Source organism: Protopterus annectens, chromosome 8.part0 (assembly GCF_019279795.1).
Source record: "Protopterus annectens isolate FY-2018-M chromosome 8.part0, PAN1.0, whole genome shotgun sequence".
In the NCBI taxonomy this organism is placed as follows: Eukaryota; Metazoa; Chordata; order Ceratodontiformes; family Protopteridae; genus Protopterus; species Protopterus annectens.
In genome coordinates, this window is record NC_056741.1 from 661963570 (window position 1) to 661981759 (window position 18190).

Sequence of the window (18190 nt, forward strand, 5' to 3'; positions counted from 1 at the left end):
GATATGCTTCCAACTTAATCTGCCAGTGTAATTCCCTCTCTAATAATCTTAGATGTGTAGGTCCCCCTCTAACATCATGTGTAACCTGTTCAATGCCTATAAATTTAAAACTGTGCGTAGGGAATTCCTGAATGTGTTTTGCTAGGGCATTGGCCTCCTTGCCTTTTCTAATCGCATAAGTATGTTCATAAATGCGCTCCTGAGCTTACGCTCGGTTTTCCCTACATAAAATCCCAAACAGTTTTGGCATTGAGCCAGATACACTAACATAGTGGAATTACAATTCAGTCTAGATTTCAACTTAAATTCTTGGTTTTGAACATGAAATCGATTAGACTCTAGAATAAACCGGCAATAATTACAATTTTGGCACTTAAACATGCCAGGTGATCTAACAAAGGACGATTTCTGTTCAAAAAATGATTTAAGATTCTTAGCTTTCCTATACGTGATTTTGGGAACAGAGCCTAACTTTGAGAAAACTAAGGGGTCAGCATGAAAGAGGTGCCAGTTTTTGTTAATAATGTGACGCAACATTGAACTGTCAACTGAGAAGATGGTGATAAATCTAGGCAATCCTACAGAGGCTGGTTCAGGGTTCCTCCCCACGTGCTGAACAGCTGTACCCGAACAAATAGGAACAACAGATGGCTTAAATGGTAACAGGGGTTCATAGATATTAACTGACCTCTTATGTGTTACCTCACTGATGAGGTCATCAAGTAGGTTCAATGGATAGGAGCGACTTAGGAACATCGATTTCATCAAAGAACATTCAAGAACGAAATCATCATCCTTACTGACCATTCTTGCAGCTCTCACCAGTTGCCCTTTTACTACTGCCCTCTTTTGTGAAAAGGGATGACAACTGGAGAAGTGCAAGAAGGTATTGGAGTAGGTCGACTTCCTGTATATGCAAGCAAGAAAGCAATCTGATTCCAAGTCTTTCGTCAATGCAATGTCTAAATAGGAAATCCTTGTGGTGCTGAATTGGAACGTGAAGCACAAAAAATTGGTTGTATTATTGAGAAAACTCACATATTCTTCTGCTTCCACCTCTTCTCCTTTGAATAAAATGAAAATGTTGTCCAAGAAACGAGTATAAAATCCTACCTGTTCAATGTAGGACTGGTGGTTTAATACAAATTGATGTTCCCAGTCTGCCATTACCAAGTTGGCAACACTTGCCCCACATGGTGACCCCATAGCTACGCCAATATTCTGCGCGTAGAAATTATCCCCAAATGTAAAAAAGTTGTTGGTTAAGACCAAATCAAGTAGTTCACCTACAAGAGCGATGTCATAATTACTAGCTTGATGTGCTCTCATTCTAGCAGAAACCCAATCAATTGCCACATCATGTGGAATACTTGTATATAGATCTCTGACGTCGATGGTCAACAAGTTAAAGTGTCTTTGATATTCGATGTTATTCAATTTGGTAAGAAAGGACCAGGAGTCTTTGCAAATCTGAGACTCTAATTTAACAAATTTCTGTAAGATGTTATCAATGACCTTAGCACACGCATATGCTGGAGAGCCACGACTGTCGATGAGAGGACGCATAGGAGGATTAATCAAGTCCTTGTGTAACTTTGGTATTCCAAAAAGATAAGGGAACCTAGGGAATGACGTATATAGATAGTCATAAAGATCCTGGTTAATCCTACTTTCCAGAAACATTTCTTCAATGTTGTCCTTGATGACTTTATAGGAGTGATTCACTTCATTTCTAGAACTTAGAGTGTAGGCTGGTGGTTTTAACATAGATGTCATACGTTCAAAGTAATCATCCTGGTTGAAAATCACCACCCCTCCCCCCTTATCTGGTTTACACACTCGAACATTCTGCGCCCGAAACGTAGAGAGAAGGTCCATCTCCTTAAAATTTTCAATTGTTTGACCCCTACTTGGCACCTTCCTAGTACTCCTAATATCCACTTCACATATTTGCTCAAAAGTGGAAAGAAGAGGGTGGAGCGGAGGGTTGTAAGTACTAGGTACATGAAGCTGATTACCACCCCCTGTGTATACCTCACCCCCCATCATTAATTGAAAGTTGAGTTTCCTAGTGAAAGTTTTAACATCTAATATAGTCTTGACTGTGTCGAGGCGTTGCTTCGGGACATATGTTTGGCCTTTAGCCAACAAGTCTGCCATTGCGGTGGAAACTGCCATGTGCGAGAAATTATAAACCTTAAAGTCACCAGATGAATTCACTATCACCTCTGGTCCTTCAGAAAGTACTGAACTACCGTTGTCTAAGATGAAAGGCACATCGACCGAATGATCTAATAGACTAGTTGATGTCATGTCAGAGCTGTCAATATTAGAAGAGAAGTCCCTAATTACCTGTTGTTCCTCCTTTGAATCGGTTGATTCGACCGATGGTTCCTCTGTTTCGGTTTGGCCCCTAAAAAATTACTGTTATTGTTATCATTGTTAGAAACTTCTTGTATTACGCCATTAAACCTCGCGTTTGCGTTATTTCTATTCAGTAGGCGTTCACTTCTACGTAATTCAACTGGCTGGTACTCACTACTTTCAAATTCCCCCTCCTCTACTATTTGGTCAGGATTGTGTAACATCAAATCAGGCTGGGTCTTAGGTGTTGAATTCACTTTGGAGTTGGGAGGTCTAGAACTACCTTTCCAAACTTGACCTGAAGGTGAGCTTGGGTAAGCTACCCCATCCCTATAAGCCTTAGTGTCCCTATCCAATTTCTTAACCTTAATGGATTTAAGTTTATTCAAATGTGTGTCTATAACATTGAAAAGCTTAGCGTAATCATATGAAAATTTTTCAAACAGGAGGTCACTTTTAATAATGTTGTCTAATGACGATGCCTCCATATTTAAATCATCAATTTGAACAAGATAATGTTTAATAATTAAGTTCAAAAGGTCCGCCCCATGCTAGTCGAAGAGACACAAAAGTTCCTTATGAAACGTAGAGTTGGCAATTAACCCAGTTGGGAACTGATAGTGTCTCAAACCTTTAGGCACGATCCTCCGTGCCAAACATTCATTGAAGTAAGCTACTTCAAGTTGCAATTTCTTGATTTTCAATAGAATAGAATCTAGCTGTTTTAAGTTGTATACAATATCAGGGTCTCTATTGCTTTGTTGGAGTGGATCACAAAAAACATTAGAACCAAATGAAGGGTTAAATGAAACCCAATTATTAAAGTCAGGGAACTTCTGAAAGAAATTATTACTCACGGAAACTGGTGGATTGTCAACTCCGACGAGTACCCCTGTAGGTTGAGTCCCAACACAATTTTGACCCTGCATGTTCAAATTATTTCCAATAGAATCAGTAAAGTTAATCGAGAGTGGTGGAGGTTGCTGCCCTCTTGGTTGTGTTATACTTAGTGAGGAATGTCGGGCAAAATTGTGGTTCGCTACTTCACTCTGATGCTGATGCACTTCGGCAATCAAGCCTGCCGCCGGAATTCTCCTCTGCGAGTCAGTAGGTGAAGTCGCTACTTCACTCTGGTGCTGGTGCCCTTCAGCCATCAAACCTGCCGCCGGAATTCTCCTCTGCAAATCAGTAGGTGGAAATGGTAGACCCTTTGATGAACCAGTGACATTTTCTGTTGCCAAAATACTCCTTTGTTTAACAGTAAGGACAAACGGTGGACGCCCTGTAGTACAAACACTGTTCTCAAGTGCTCCTTCATTGTTTACTGGAGCGTCAGCTGTACGGAAATTTGAAACATTCAAAGGGACACCACGATTGGGAATGATGTCTACAGTAGCTTGTTGGTGGCGGAAACCACCTGTAGTGTCAATCCCCAAAGCAGCTGGTAGCGTAACTGTTAATGGAGGTGCTGCTGTTGAAACGTCATTTAACACAAACTCAATGGAATCTCTGTTAACTGCCGAGTTAGACATTAGAGTAGGAAGAGAAGATTTAATTAAATTTTGTGCGTTAACTTGCTGTTTCTTGAGTAAATCAATTCTGTTTAACATAACGTCAATTTTTGAAAATAGTAGTTCCAGCAATTTATCGCTGATGTTGTGAGTAGAACCATTAATAGGAACTGGACTGATATTGCTTGGCGGATCCGGTTTCAATATCTCCGGAGTTGCATTCGGAAAATCACTCACCGGTTCACCCATACCTTCAGACGCCATACCAAGAAATTAATAGAATACTAGTAAAACAAAAAAGAGGAACCGTAGAGTGAACCAAACAGTTGAAGTATCCACAGTTCAATGCTGTCAGTTTAAAATCACTGCCAAAGCAAAAAGTCCCAACTTGTATGAAAAATTAATTGAAGCGCCTTTCGAATGCCTTCCTAGGCAAACTTCTTCAGAAAATAATGAATTAACTCTACATCTGCTTTAAATAACATGACGTCACTTATTACATAAAGCAATTGCAAGTAATTAAATTAATTACATTAAAAAGGTTTGCAATAAAGGTAAAGAAGCCCTTTTAACTTATTACCCATATTAATTCAGTTAAAAACATGTATATTTCTCTAACAAACTACAATACATGTTGAAAATCTACCCCAAAAAGTTGTAAATTAATCCACTTTAAATGTGAATAAAAAAGTAAAAAATATATAGTAAAAATTGAGGTAGAGTTTAAAATAAGCAATGGCTACAACTATGTTAAGATACTGCCAACCTGTAAAAAATAATATTATGTAAACAGAGTCATCGCAAAAAACTCATGTCAAAACAAAACATCAAAAAATCAAGTGACATTCTCAATATTGTAAAGTATAGTTACAAAATCTAATATCCCAAAAAAACTTTAATACATACATATTGAACATTTTTAACCAACGAAGTTTCAAATGTTGACTTAATAGATGAACATAAACCAATCATATGTATAGCGAATCTTTTTTAGCATGTATTAAAATAATGCCAAGCTATCTCCTCAAACTCAAAATACGGAGGATGCACGAGATGGAACAAGATTCATTCAACCCAGGACTGTGATATGCTTCCAACTTAATCTGCCAGTGTAATTCCCTCTCTAATATTCTTAGATGTGTAGGTCCCCCTCTAACATCATGTGTAACCTGTTCAATGCCTATAAATTTAAAACTGTGCGTAGGGAATTCCTGAATGTGTTTTGCTAGGGCATTGGCCTCCTTGCCTTTTCTAATCGCATAAGTATGTTCATAAATGCGCTCCCTGAGCTTACGCTCGGTTTTCCCTACATAAAATCCCAAACAGTTTTGGCATTGAGCCAGATACACTAACATAGTGGAATTACAATTCAGTCTAGATTTCAACTTAAATTCTTGGTTTGGACATGAAATCGATTAGACTCAGAAAGTGTACATATGGTGCATGTGTGTGTGTGTGTGTGTGTGTGTGTGTGTGTGTGTGTGTGTGTGTGTGTGTGTGTGTGTGTGTGTGTGTGCATGTATGTGCACTTGTGTGCAATAAACTATACTATCTTATTCTATCTAGGATTGTTTTCTTGCATTGCACCAAAATATGACTTCCCTATTACCTTGAAAAGCATAAAGCAGATGTTGGGAAATGGATGAATGAACAAATGAATGAGCAGTAAACTGGCTTCCATCTTCATCAATGTGGACTTATCTTCTGATCCCAATTTTCCTATCTAGGTTTTTTTTTTTTTTTTTTTTGCATTACACCATTGTCTGTCTTCGCCTTTACCTTGAAGAGCATAAATCAGATGTTGGCAAATGAATGAATGAATGAATGAGAAATAAACTGATTTCCATCTCCTGATCCCAAAATAATTCAAAAAGAAAAGTACAAAGCTGAGAATTAATTATAGTAACTGATTGCAGCAGGATGAGGGGCTACAATATTTATAAAAGGTAGTCTGGCCTCATGATGGTGCCTTTCCAGTTTCTGAAATCTGTTTTCTCACATTTGTCCTGTCTTAGCAGTTACAGACAAGGTAGGAGGGAAAGGGCTAGGCTAGGAAAGTGCTCCTCAAGCAAAGAATCTAAATCTGTGCCATAGGAATCGTGTTGTTAAACTGGATCTTCATAATGCGTATGACATAATTTCATCCAATAAGGGAAAGCATCCTCTGTTGTGCTGCAATCAAATAATGAGCCGATGTATTCTAAGACAAGGCAAATGCAAAATGGTAAATATTTTCAACTAGTGAAGTATATAATAAACAGAAGTTTTCTTTCTAGAATGGCAATAGGAACCATACCCCTCAACTGTCCAGATTTTTTCCTCAAATTTTTGGTCTGTTCCTCATAAAATTTGTACTTTTCTGGAAAAGTATTGAGGACTGAAGTGACAAAAAAAATCCTAAATAATGATAGTCATTTTGAGTTTCAGACTTCACATCCTTTAGAAAATACATAATAATACAAAACCTGTTATTCTAGCAACTTGCTAAGTTTATAGGATCTATATTTAAAATCTTTCCTATTTTTGGGCCTTTGTTTCCCCCCATTATTTCTGGATTTGTCCAGATTTCTTGCACTGAGAGGTTGAGAGGTATGATAGGAACATCTGTTCTTATACGCATATCAGATAGTTGCCTGTGAGATACCCTGCTTTTGCTTATGATTTACTACTGCTTTTATTTGTCAGTAATGTAACAAGCAATAAATCTGGCAAAGAATGTCTTTTGTTTGCCAAACTAAGATTATCATGCCACACAAAGTAATGTGAACTTTAGTGGTGATATTCCATTCCTAAGTAATGTTATTTCAAAATGGAGGTGAACAACAGATGTTACCTTAATGGTCTGATTTTGTCATATTTCATTAACATTAGTAGGGATTTGTAGACTGACTATTAGATACTTGTGATTAAACTTATTTCATGATTAAACTTACAAACATTGACTTTGACAAAGATTAACTAGTTTGGTTTAAGTAGTATTTGTATATGTATAATGCTAATAGCAAAGGATGTAAAATGAAAATATGGGCATGGGTGGACCCTTAGCAACATTCATTACCACTTTCATGTGATACTGGTGAATAATAACTTATTTGTTCAGTAATTGCAATGTTTACTGTGTCAAACCCACCACCCACATATATCATTATTTTTCCAACAACAATCATTTGTATACCTAGACATTAATTTCTATGTTTCAATGCAAGATTAATTGCTTCTCTGAGAAATGTATGTCATTTCTACCAATCTGTTTCAGCTTTCCTTCACTGTTAAATTTATTGTGAATGATATATGAATCTATGGTTTAATTACACTTTATGTTTGCATTTAGATGGAACAACATACATCGTGTCTGTATTCATTCTTCCTCCATTGGCTGAAGGAATGAAGCTGAGAAATACAGCAACTCTAATTTGCATTGCACATAGTTTTCCTGATGACCAAATTGCAGTTTACTGGAATATTGGTGGAAATTTTACATATGGGCTTACTGTTCCTGGCATTGGTGGTGATGATGGATTTTACAGTGTGAAAAGTATACTAACAATACCAACTGCAGCCTGGGACAGTGATGCAAACTACACTTGCATAGTAGTTGCAGGAAACAGGACAATCAAAACCAGAGTATGGAAAGGTATTATGAATATTCTTATGAATGTTAGCAATACGAGCTTACTAATATGTAGTTTACTATCTCCTCCTTATAGATACATATGCTTTTATTTCAAGTTAAACAAATGCATTATGATATATCTGCTAGTGACAAAGGTTCTTAAAAGCTTTACTAATGACCTCGTTATTAAGTGAAAATTGTTGTGCATGTATTAGGCATCAAGTTTGTTTTAACATGCAAGATAATAATAAGACCAGAATATGCTGTTTTCATTCATTAATTTATGGCCTTCATTTGTGAGGGACAAACTGCAACTCAGCATGAAAAAGTAACACGAGCATTGTTTAGTCAAAACAGTGAGGTTTATAATTATCACATCAGGTATAAGGAGTAACCCAAAGGACTAACACAAAACTTAGGTGGTATTAACAATTATTAGAGGTAAAACCATAGGAATATTACATAATTTTTGTATCTGGGAGTTGTAAAGAGTAGCTTTCAGCAGTTAGGAAGTTTAATATCACTGAATTAATGCATGGCACAGTCATAAGGTCTTTAACTAGTATCTTGTGATTAGGTTCACCTGCACCCAGTTCCATGCTATCTAACTATGTTAAATAGTCCCAGATTCATCCTCTCACATAATCCCATTACCGGGTAATGATTATGATGCCTTGCCCATTCATTTATCATTTCCTAACATCTTGAATTAAGATCCAGATGCAGTCATTTCCAGAAATAGTTTGCCTGTCAATACTTCATGAGATCTGGAAGATCTAACCCCCTCCATTCATTGAGTAATGTTAGTTTATTATCTCCTCTGAATTTTCCTGTATCACCAATACATTTGGTAACTGTGTTGTCAAAAAATAGCTAGACAACTTTGGTGGACTCCTTTGAAAAACAGAATAAACATATTGACAAGGCAAACATTTTTGCTGGCTGACATCACTGATCAAATTCCAAAAACACATCACCATGTGACCATCATTTTACTCACTTTGGCATCTATATATTATGGGATGTAGGAACCCTGCTTGACAGTACATCTAAGCAAATCATTAGCAAAACTACCTCTTTTGTTCATTCCATCAATGTTCTGTTATATAACACAGAGTAGTATTTTTCTCTCATCCCTTTTCCTATAATATCTCTCAGCATTCCTCTCATATCACTGTAAACTTCTCTACCTTGAATCCATTTACATCCATACACAATAAATCAGTAATTTCCACTTATTACTCTTCCTTAGATGATAAATCAATGTCTATACTTTTTTTACTATCCCCTTTTCTTTAATTCACTCACTCAGTTATTTCTCATCTCAGTATGACTAAACTTCCCTATAACTCCACACCCAGACTACTTTTCTTCCTCATCTGTGCCACTCCGCTTGCACCCTAACCTTTATAGCAATACTCCCTCTGTTTCTTTATATCACCTCACCTAACTGTGCTCCTTTCCAATGTAATCATAATTCTTGCTCTGTTATCACTAACCATATAACATCCTATTATATTCAACTACACAAAATACATCTGTCACTTCCAGGCACCTTTTCATAGGCAAGAAACACTACCCACTGTAAATTCAGTTTATCTCTAGGCTTATTCCCCTTAACTTTCATTCACCTATTCAAAATCAGTATCAAGAACAAAAATCCCATATAACTAAATGAAGGACCAGAATTAAATTCAAATGCAGTGACCCTCCTTCCATCCTACACTCAGTCCTGACTATCAAACTACATGGGGATGTCCATCTAAACCCTATAACTCCTTACAAAACACTTATCTCCATGGTTTCTAACTCATAATCTTACTGCCCTCAACCCACTAATTCATCCAGCCTATATCTTTTTAATTTAAGATGCATTAGAAATAAACTAGCTGACATTTATGCTTGGATGGCACACAGCTCACCAGATGGCATTGTAGCTACTGAAACTTGCCTAGAACAAGATATAAAAAATGAGGAAATGTTAACTCCTGATTACACCATTGTATGAGTATATAGAAGAAAACCTATAGATGTCTTTGCTATACTTTGCCTTATTTTATTGTTTATTCCCTTAACTTAACTATTCAACCCTCAAAACCATCATAAATAAATAAAGCTAAAATCCTTATGTCCTTCCTGAAATTGAATAAACGCAAGTTTCTGGGGATGCCACAAATTTATATTCCTCCAGGCAATTAATACAAATACAATACAAGAATTCTTCTCTTGGGTTTCCTCAAATATTCCAGAGGCAACATTAATAATGGGCAATCTAAATACAACTCTAATGATACAATAAACGTATAAGAGCTATTCCAGTTCAATACTTCTCCAACTAGGTTTAATATGTATCGTGACTGGAAATTTACTTTAGAATAGATACTCACTAACAATTCAAACAAAGATATTTCCTCTGTTGCTCCCCCTGACACACTAAGTGATAACTTCCCTCAATTTGCTATATGTGACCACCACAATATCCACAAAATCCACCACCACAACGACACTCGTAATCTGTCCTCACTCAAAAAAGATGTTTCTCAAATTTAAAATGAACAAACCAGAAACAGCTACTAACTTTTCAGTTAGACAATGCTGTCTCCCTATTCAGTATCAGTTTCCTCAATATTCTAAATGCAAATGCATGTAGAAGAATCAAAGCAAAACTGAAATCTATCACTGCTTCCCAAAGCAAACAACCAGGAGAATATATTAAAATGGCAGCAAATGTTCTGGTCTATATACTTCTTTTTATTAATTAGCCAATCTATTAAAGAAAGCTTTGCTTCCAGTTTATGAAACCAATCTTGTGTCTTACCTTTACATAAGGGAGGCATTTCCACATATCTTAACAACTACAGATCAGTAGTTATAGTTATTGTATCTTCACTCTTAAAATCCTTGAAAAATGCATCCGTAATTTCTTTGCTTCTTTACAGACAGTAACCTGCTATCTGCAGCACAGCATAGCTTCTGTGTTAATCATAACACTACTATTTCACCCCCTTAACTTCATAACACTACTATTTCACCCCCTTAACTTCATAATCACTACAAGTCAAAACAAAAATGAGGGAGGCCTAGTTTCTGTACTCTTCTTTGACCGATTGAAGGCTTTTTCTACTATTTCACACACAAAACCACTACAAATCTGCCCTTCTTAGGTCAAGATACAGACATACTCACTTGGTTTGACAGCTACCTGTCCAGCAGATAACAGGGCAAAATAACAATTCCTCTTTCCTTTCCATAGAAGTTGGAGACCCCCAGGGTTCTTTCTAGGCCGTCTCTTAGTCAGTGCAATTGTGTATGACCTCCACTCAACAAGCAAATAAATCATCCAATATGGGGGTGACTTCACTCAGATCTGTGCTGCCAAAAAAAATGGAAACACTGCAACAACTAACCCAGCTTTCCCTTACTTCTGTTGAAACATGGTTATCTGATTCCCAACTTCACCTTAACCATAAAAATTCTGAAATCATCCTAGTCACCCCAAAGCAGCTGTCTGCCCAGAAATTCCTCATCTTTCTAATCTCCAAAACAACAAAATAAATTAATTAGTAACACACACTAAGCTACTGAGAGTAATAATTGACAACAACTTGAAATTTGATCACCATGCAAAAGATATACAAAAAATAATCAAAAATTGACAACCTCTACTGGATAAAACTTTACCTAACAGACAATGATAGAAAATGCATTGTTTCAACTTTTCTCCCTCCACCTCTTCTTTTTGTAGTTCTTATTCACATTAATCATCAGTCATTCCAGACTAATATCCTTTATCCTTTAGCAATGCTGCAACAAAGTAGCTAAATGTGTTGCTAAGATGACATACAAATCTCCCTATTGTGTATCACTAAAGCAGATACACGGACTATAACTGCCTCATTCCCTGAATTTATTTCAGCTACTTACCACACATAACTTTATTCACAAACCTGAAAAATGCCTTAGCCTATTTCACATCCGTCAGCACTACTCATCAAACAGTTTTCTTTGTTCAGTAGATAAAGCTTACTCCTAATAACTAAGTCAATTTCAATTAAAGCAACACCTAATGAGCACATGACTGCATTCCTGTTCAGCTAATCAGGCAAAAATTCCTATCTACCCACAGATTATATTCTAAACTAGTGCATCTTTCACCTTATGAAACAACACTTTACTGACATACTATATTTCCAGCTTTTGTCTTTACTGTCCGAAACCACTTACTTTCCTTTGTACTTTCCAATACATCCTAGTGTTATCCTCACTCCCCTGCTTTTTCTTACACCTTAAAGGAGCAGCAAGAAGGAGAAAAGAGATACTCTAAGTGCCCCCATTTTGATTTTTTTCATAATTTACTGCTCTCTGCACTTGTTTTTTGTCATTTTTTAATTTATCTGCATTTATCCAAACTGTAATTGCCTTAATATTGTTACACACTCAGGTTTCCAGCTTGTACTGCATTTAAAGTGTTTGCAAAAAAAAAAAGTTTATTCCCACCCTTCCTGTAACTAGTCTAATCCAGATATAGATTTGCTGTATCCAGGACTGTTTTGTAAGTTTCTGAGCCCCCCAGACCTTTCTGTGCTGGAGGGAAGCCTTCTAGCTTATCAGTGGGAATGGTAAGCACTAGGTAGCCTATCTACTACAAGAGTAGTAGTTTCTGGTCCAAACATTGTAGTTTATTGGCCATTTGGGCATTTTTTTCCATCCCTTTCAACTTTCTGGATTATAAACCCGTGTTTGTGCACCATGCAGTGGTGCTCAGCTGAGGTAAACTATTACCGGTGCCAGAAAGGTTGCTCTTCAATTTTCCCCTTAGAACGAGCTTGTTCTTTTACTTCTTGCACTTCAATTAGCATAATTGGCTAGTACTTTAACAGGCTTTGGTAGCATTTATTGTAGCATATTTAAGTGCTATCAGCACTAACTGTTCCTATGCAGTAACAGCACCAGTACGTATTAGTTATGACCACCCCCCGGTATGATTGTAGGGCAATTTCCTGTGCTTTCTCCTGCTAACCTGGTGCACTTGGCATACCTCTCAACCTGGAAACATCAAAAATCTGGACAAGGCCCATGAAAAATAGGTACAAATCTGTACGCTGTTTAACATAAAATTTGCATACATAATTATGCAACCCCACCCACTCCAATGGAACTGTGGGATACCGACTTTCAAATGCAAACTGAAGAGCAGACAACCAAAATATGGCACCAGAGTCCCCCTGCAGCCATTCCAGTGTCCCATTACCTGGCTATTTTGCCCCATTTACCATAAACACCAATGTGTGCATACTGTTTTACTTCTACAATCATTTGGATTTTATTTTTACATAGCACAATGCACAAACACCAATAGACATCTGTTACAGCAATACTGTCTCACAATGAAAATAGAATTGGCATTAAAACTTCTCTGCTCTTGCATTCATATTGTCATTTATAATCTTTTCCAGTTATCTTTGAGATCCATTCAACTGCAAATTGTTGGAGAAGCATCCTATCACAACTATTCATAGGTTCATAGATTAGTACCAAGCTAACTGCCACTGTGGGCCATTTTAAGCCTAACCAATTACCTCATCTGAGAATCAAACCCTGCACCTTGTGTCTGTAATGTAAACACCTATTTCCTGAGCGAATGCTGTGAAATACACTGAATTTCAAAGACAGATGCTTCTCCAGTGAGCAAGCAGTAATCAGATCATTCCCCAAAATTAGACATCTTTCTGAATGAGCATGTTCTCAACCCTCCACATTTTTATTCATAAACAGCTGACAAAGCTACCTTGCAGTATGCATTCCCATCTCAGAATTCACTTACTTGTGGCACTATAACACTGGGGATATTGGTCTCCAAATGTCAATTCAAGACACTGCTGGGTGCCTGTCTACTTGTAATCAGCACACAAATTAAGGAAATCTGCCTTCACTTTTAAACTCCTATTAGGTTCTTCTTTAAAAATAAATAAAGGCAAAACTATCACTATCATTCTACATGGCAGCTCTGCAGTACCACTTCACATCTGTGACACTGTATACTGTCCTACTGCTGTCTGAAATGTAGTCTAATTAGACAATATCCCATACTAAAATTAAATACCCATCTTTTCTCACAAGTGCAAGCACAACTTCTTTTTAAAATACATTTAAGTTCCAATTTATTCTACCCTGTAGACCAGCTTCCTAGACAATGCCCTATCAATGTTAACCTGTGGATACTCATTTCCCTTACTGTCAAGCACTACCACCTCTTGACAATGTTTGCTAAGTGATAGTTATGTTCATATAATGATGGATACATTTTTGAAAGGGAAATGATGTAAGAGCAAAAGTCCCTGTAATCCAAAAGTCATCTACCGCCATAAATCTAATCGGCATATAGACAAAGCCAGAAAGCTGACAAACTCCAAAGAAAACTATTTGAAGACAAGCACACAAAAAATACAAACACAATAAATATTTTAAACAAGAAAATATGTCGCCCCTGCACCACCACATGGGAAGTTTTGCAAATCCATTAAATGCTACTTACAAACACAGCTTGCTGCAATATTTAATCAAAACTATAATTTCAGTTCAGGGTAAATTCAGAGCATGTTACAGCTACGTTTTAACATTCAGTTCTGTTATCTGCCAATGCCAGAATCTAAACTAAAACTGTAAAACGACATAAAAGATCTCAGCAGGAGTTAGAGCTGAGAGATAATTTTGACAGCTTATTAGTTATTGACTGGAAGCGTACATCAGATAGCTTTAGAAAAAATGGCTGGAAGTCTGCATAAAAATGTTTTTTCTAATTATAGTGAGACTCATCAGAAATATAAAAAAAAAAAAAAAAAAGCTTCCAGCCTGCATCACCATAAGACATACAAATCAAATGCATGTCCTTGAAACATCAGTTATGGGCAAATGGTAGAAAAACAATGTCCAGGTAAGACTGAACTCTGAAAGGCAAGAGAGAAATGGAAAAAATGAAACAAAATGCATCAAAATCTACAACGCTGCTTACTCACAAAGAAGTACCACCTGCAAAACGCCTCTCCGTCCTGTACCATAGAAAAAGTTCCGAATGCATCAACGCATTTCAACGAAAAACTAGCTTACACACCTTAAGCTCCACATAAAAGGACAGGCTCCACAACGAAAGCAGCAGCAGCAGCATAACTTCCTTTCAGCCCAGCCAGCATTTAAACAGAAGCCCGCTTGAACAGTCCAGCCGGAAATGTGAGCAGAGCTCAATTCCGATAGGCTGGTAGCACAGACGGCACTGACGTCATCGCGCACGTGATGACGTCAGAAAAATAGTGCGAAATGTAAAAATAAGTTGGAAATAAATCGGAATGATGGGGTGTCACTCGAGAATCGTGGCACCCCATCATTTGGACCCCAAAAGTCGGTAAAAACCGAGTAATTTGGGACGGTTGGGAGGTATGGCACTTGGGCATTCTGAGACAGTGTGGCAACTGTCTAATGTACACAGACAAACCTCTCCTCTTACTTCCCAACACTCATACCTGTGAGAGATTCACTTATATCACCAAAATGGAAGCAGTGCACTCTACAACCAAGACCAGACTTGCTGGTCAAGAGGAGAAGGTCAACACCTGCAAGCCACACATAGAAACACAAACCATCTACCCACCTTTGCAGGGGCTCTCAATAAAAATGTACCCAAACAGAGACCCCTGTGGCAGAAACACACTCGACCACCACAACACAACACCACCCCCAGAACACATAGCTCACCACCACAGTGTGCGCCTCAACCCAAGCCATTAAGACAAAACACTTTTCCCAATGTACTAATCAAAGGAGACTCAATTGTGAGGCACACTAATGTCCCACTCGCTAGGTTTAACAAGGAGAAGATGACAGTCAGTTGTCTATCAGGTGCCAGGATCCACCACATAACACATGCACTCAGGTCACGCCACAAAAAGTACAAATATGACTCAGTCATTGTCTATGTAGGTGTGAATGACCTGAGATGTACCTCTCTGGACTACATGAAAAGAGATGTGATGGAACTCTGAGATTATGTGGCCCAGGCAGGTATGCCTCTAGCCCTGAGCAGTAATCTACCATCACCCAGAATGATACCACAGTACAAACAGAAAATGATCGACTTCAACAATTGACTAAGTTTCTGCTGTCATTCTAAAGGGATCCAGCATCTGTCTGCCTGGGATGTCATGATCAGCAGACCTCAATGCTTTGCCAGAAGGCCTGCAATTGTCACCCCTGGGATTCCGGGTACTGGCTAAGGCTCTTGCCACCCCTATAGTGCCTTTTTAGGCAGTGTTCCAAAGACCAAACTTCCACCGTAACAGCTACAAACAAATGCAATCTGAGTGTCATGCTGCTCAATGCTAGAAGTCTAAATCTCAAGATGAACTCACTCAAAGCTCTCCTCAAAATGGAGAATGTTGACATCCATGCTGTAATGGAGACCTGGTTTAAAGAGGCAGAAAGCACCCCTGCACTACCAGTCTACAACACATTCCATACCTTTCAGCCCCAGAATGCATTTGGAATCTCCAAAGGTGGTGGTGTCTCCATATTCTTAAAGGATATGCACACCTCTAGACTGGTAGCCCAGCATAATGCATCTGAGATACTTCAGGTGCAACTAACACTGGGTAAGATGGAGATACAAATCATAGCCTGCTACAGGACCCCAAACATGTCCTTAGACTCAAATGCCAACTTCCCAAGCACCCTGGAATCTATCAAGGTCCATCCCAATACTCTCATACTGGGTGACTTCAACTACCCTTCCATCAACTGGGAAAACTATTCAAGTACCAATGTACAGGCCCAACACTTTCTGGAATTTATCAATTTCAGTGCCCTGGACCAGCTTATTCTGACCCCCACTAGAGGAAGCAACATCCTTGACCTGGTTATCACCAACATGGGAGACTGTTGCTCCACACCTATAGTCAGTTGCTCCCTGGTTAAATTTGACCACAAATGGATCACCATGGAACTCTCCATTTCACCTATACCCCCTGCTAAGGTGACTACCCTGAAAAACTTCTTTAAAGCCAACTTTGGGCTCCCAAAAGCACATCATCATGGACCTGCCTAACAAAGATACAGGCAATCTCCAATCTCTTGACCCCACACAGTTTGGCTTTTTTCAAGGGGAGATCCTGCCTTCTGAAAGTCGTTGACTTCTTTGATGCAGTCACCAAGTAAGTGGATGAAGGTAAGGCAGTGCATACAGCCTACCTCAACCTGGCCAAGGCCTTTGATACCATTCCCCACTCAGGTATCATTGATAAACTCACCAAACTAGGCATCAATCCTTACATCACTAGGTGGGTTGCAAATTGGCTCACAGACAGGATCCACAGAATAAAAGATGCAGATTCCAAGTCAGACTGTTGATCAGTCAAGAGTGGAGTCCAACATGGCTCGGTCCTGGGCCTTCTTCTGTTTGGAATCAACCTCTCAGAAGTCCAGGCCAACATAGAAGGACTCTGGCTGATGACTGCAAGCTAGGAGTCATTATCAACTCCCTAAGTGATGCAGACATCCTACAAAAGGACCTCGCTGAGACTAATGACTGGTGTCAGAACAATGACCTGAAGCTTAATGCCAAAAAATGTGTTATCATCCCCTTTGGAAAAAACTCAGTTCTCATGAATTACCACATTGATGGGAGCCCACTGAACATTGAAGGGGCCATAAGAGATCTGAGCACCCTGGTCGACAGCCATCTCACCTTTAACCACCACATTGCCACTGTGGTCAGAACGTCCTTCTACATGGCATATCTTATAATCAGAGGTTTCACATCCAGGAAGAAAGAGGGCATCATCCCTCTCTACTCATCCCTCATTAGACCAATCATTGAATATAACACCTCTTTTGGCATGTACCTGACCAGACACCTACAACAGCTGGAGATGCCACAAAAGTACCTCACAAAAATAATCCTAGGCCTTAAATACATGTCCTACATGGACAGACTCAAGAACTTTTAGCTGTTCTCAGTCTCTTATTGTCTACTTAGAGGTGATCTCTGCTTAACTTACAAAGCCATGTCTGTCCCAGCCCTACTTGAAATGCTACACCTAAAGAAATCCCAGTCCCCCTGTGCCATATGCTCCAGAGATCACAACCTCATTAACACAATTAACAACACATGCTAGAAGGATAGGTTCATCTCTCAAGACTCCTCATTCTCTTGAATAAGCTCCGCATTCATGTCAAGCAGAGCACCTCACTGGCCCTCTTCAAAAGAAATCTTGACATGTAGATGGGTAACAGAAAGTTTACTCCAGGGATCATTCCAGTTGCACTACTGGATATGGGCACTGTGAACTAACATTGGGTGGCATGGTGCCTGGGCAATCTTTTGGGGGGCTAGGCTTGTTAAGGATCCAGAGCCATTAGCCTAGTGCACACCTATGAACCTATGAGCCTATGATATTCCTCTTTAACATCCTGTGGCGCATTACACTGATTTTTTTCTTCATCTTGTTTCATCACATTTCACATCATGTCCCTTCAGTATCTCCCTCTATCCAGCCACAAACCATATACTGGTATCTCATATCCTCTCTTTATGACAATAATCCTGCATCATCTTACTCAACCTTCCTCTCATTTAGCTTATCTATGAATTGTCTATTCCAGCCTTTACCACTTCTAGTCAATGATCCAACCACCTTCTGTGCTGGCAGCTCTA

The 18190-nt window shown here is 38.6% G+C and overlaps 1 gene segment (V, D, J or C); it reads left to right on the forward strand.

The window, feature by feature from the left end:
- The window catches only part of LOC122808971, a 265511-nt gene that overhangs the window by 93105 nt on the left and 154216 nt on the right, over positions 1-18190 (forward strand). Inside the window, 1 exon segment of the C gene segment in view lies at positions 7207-7509. Within this exon segment, the coding sequence occupies positions 7207-7509 (303 nt within the window).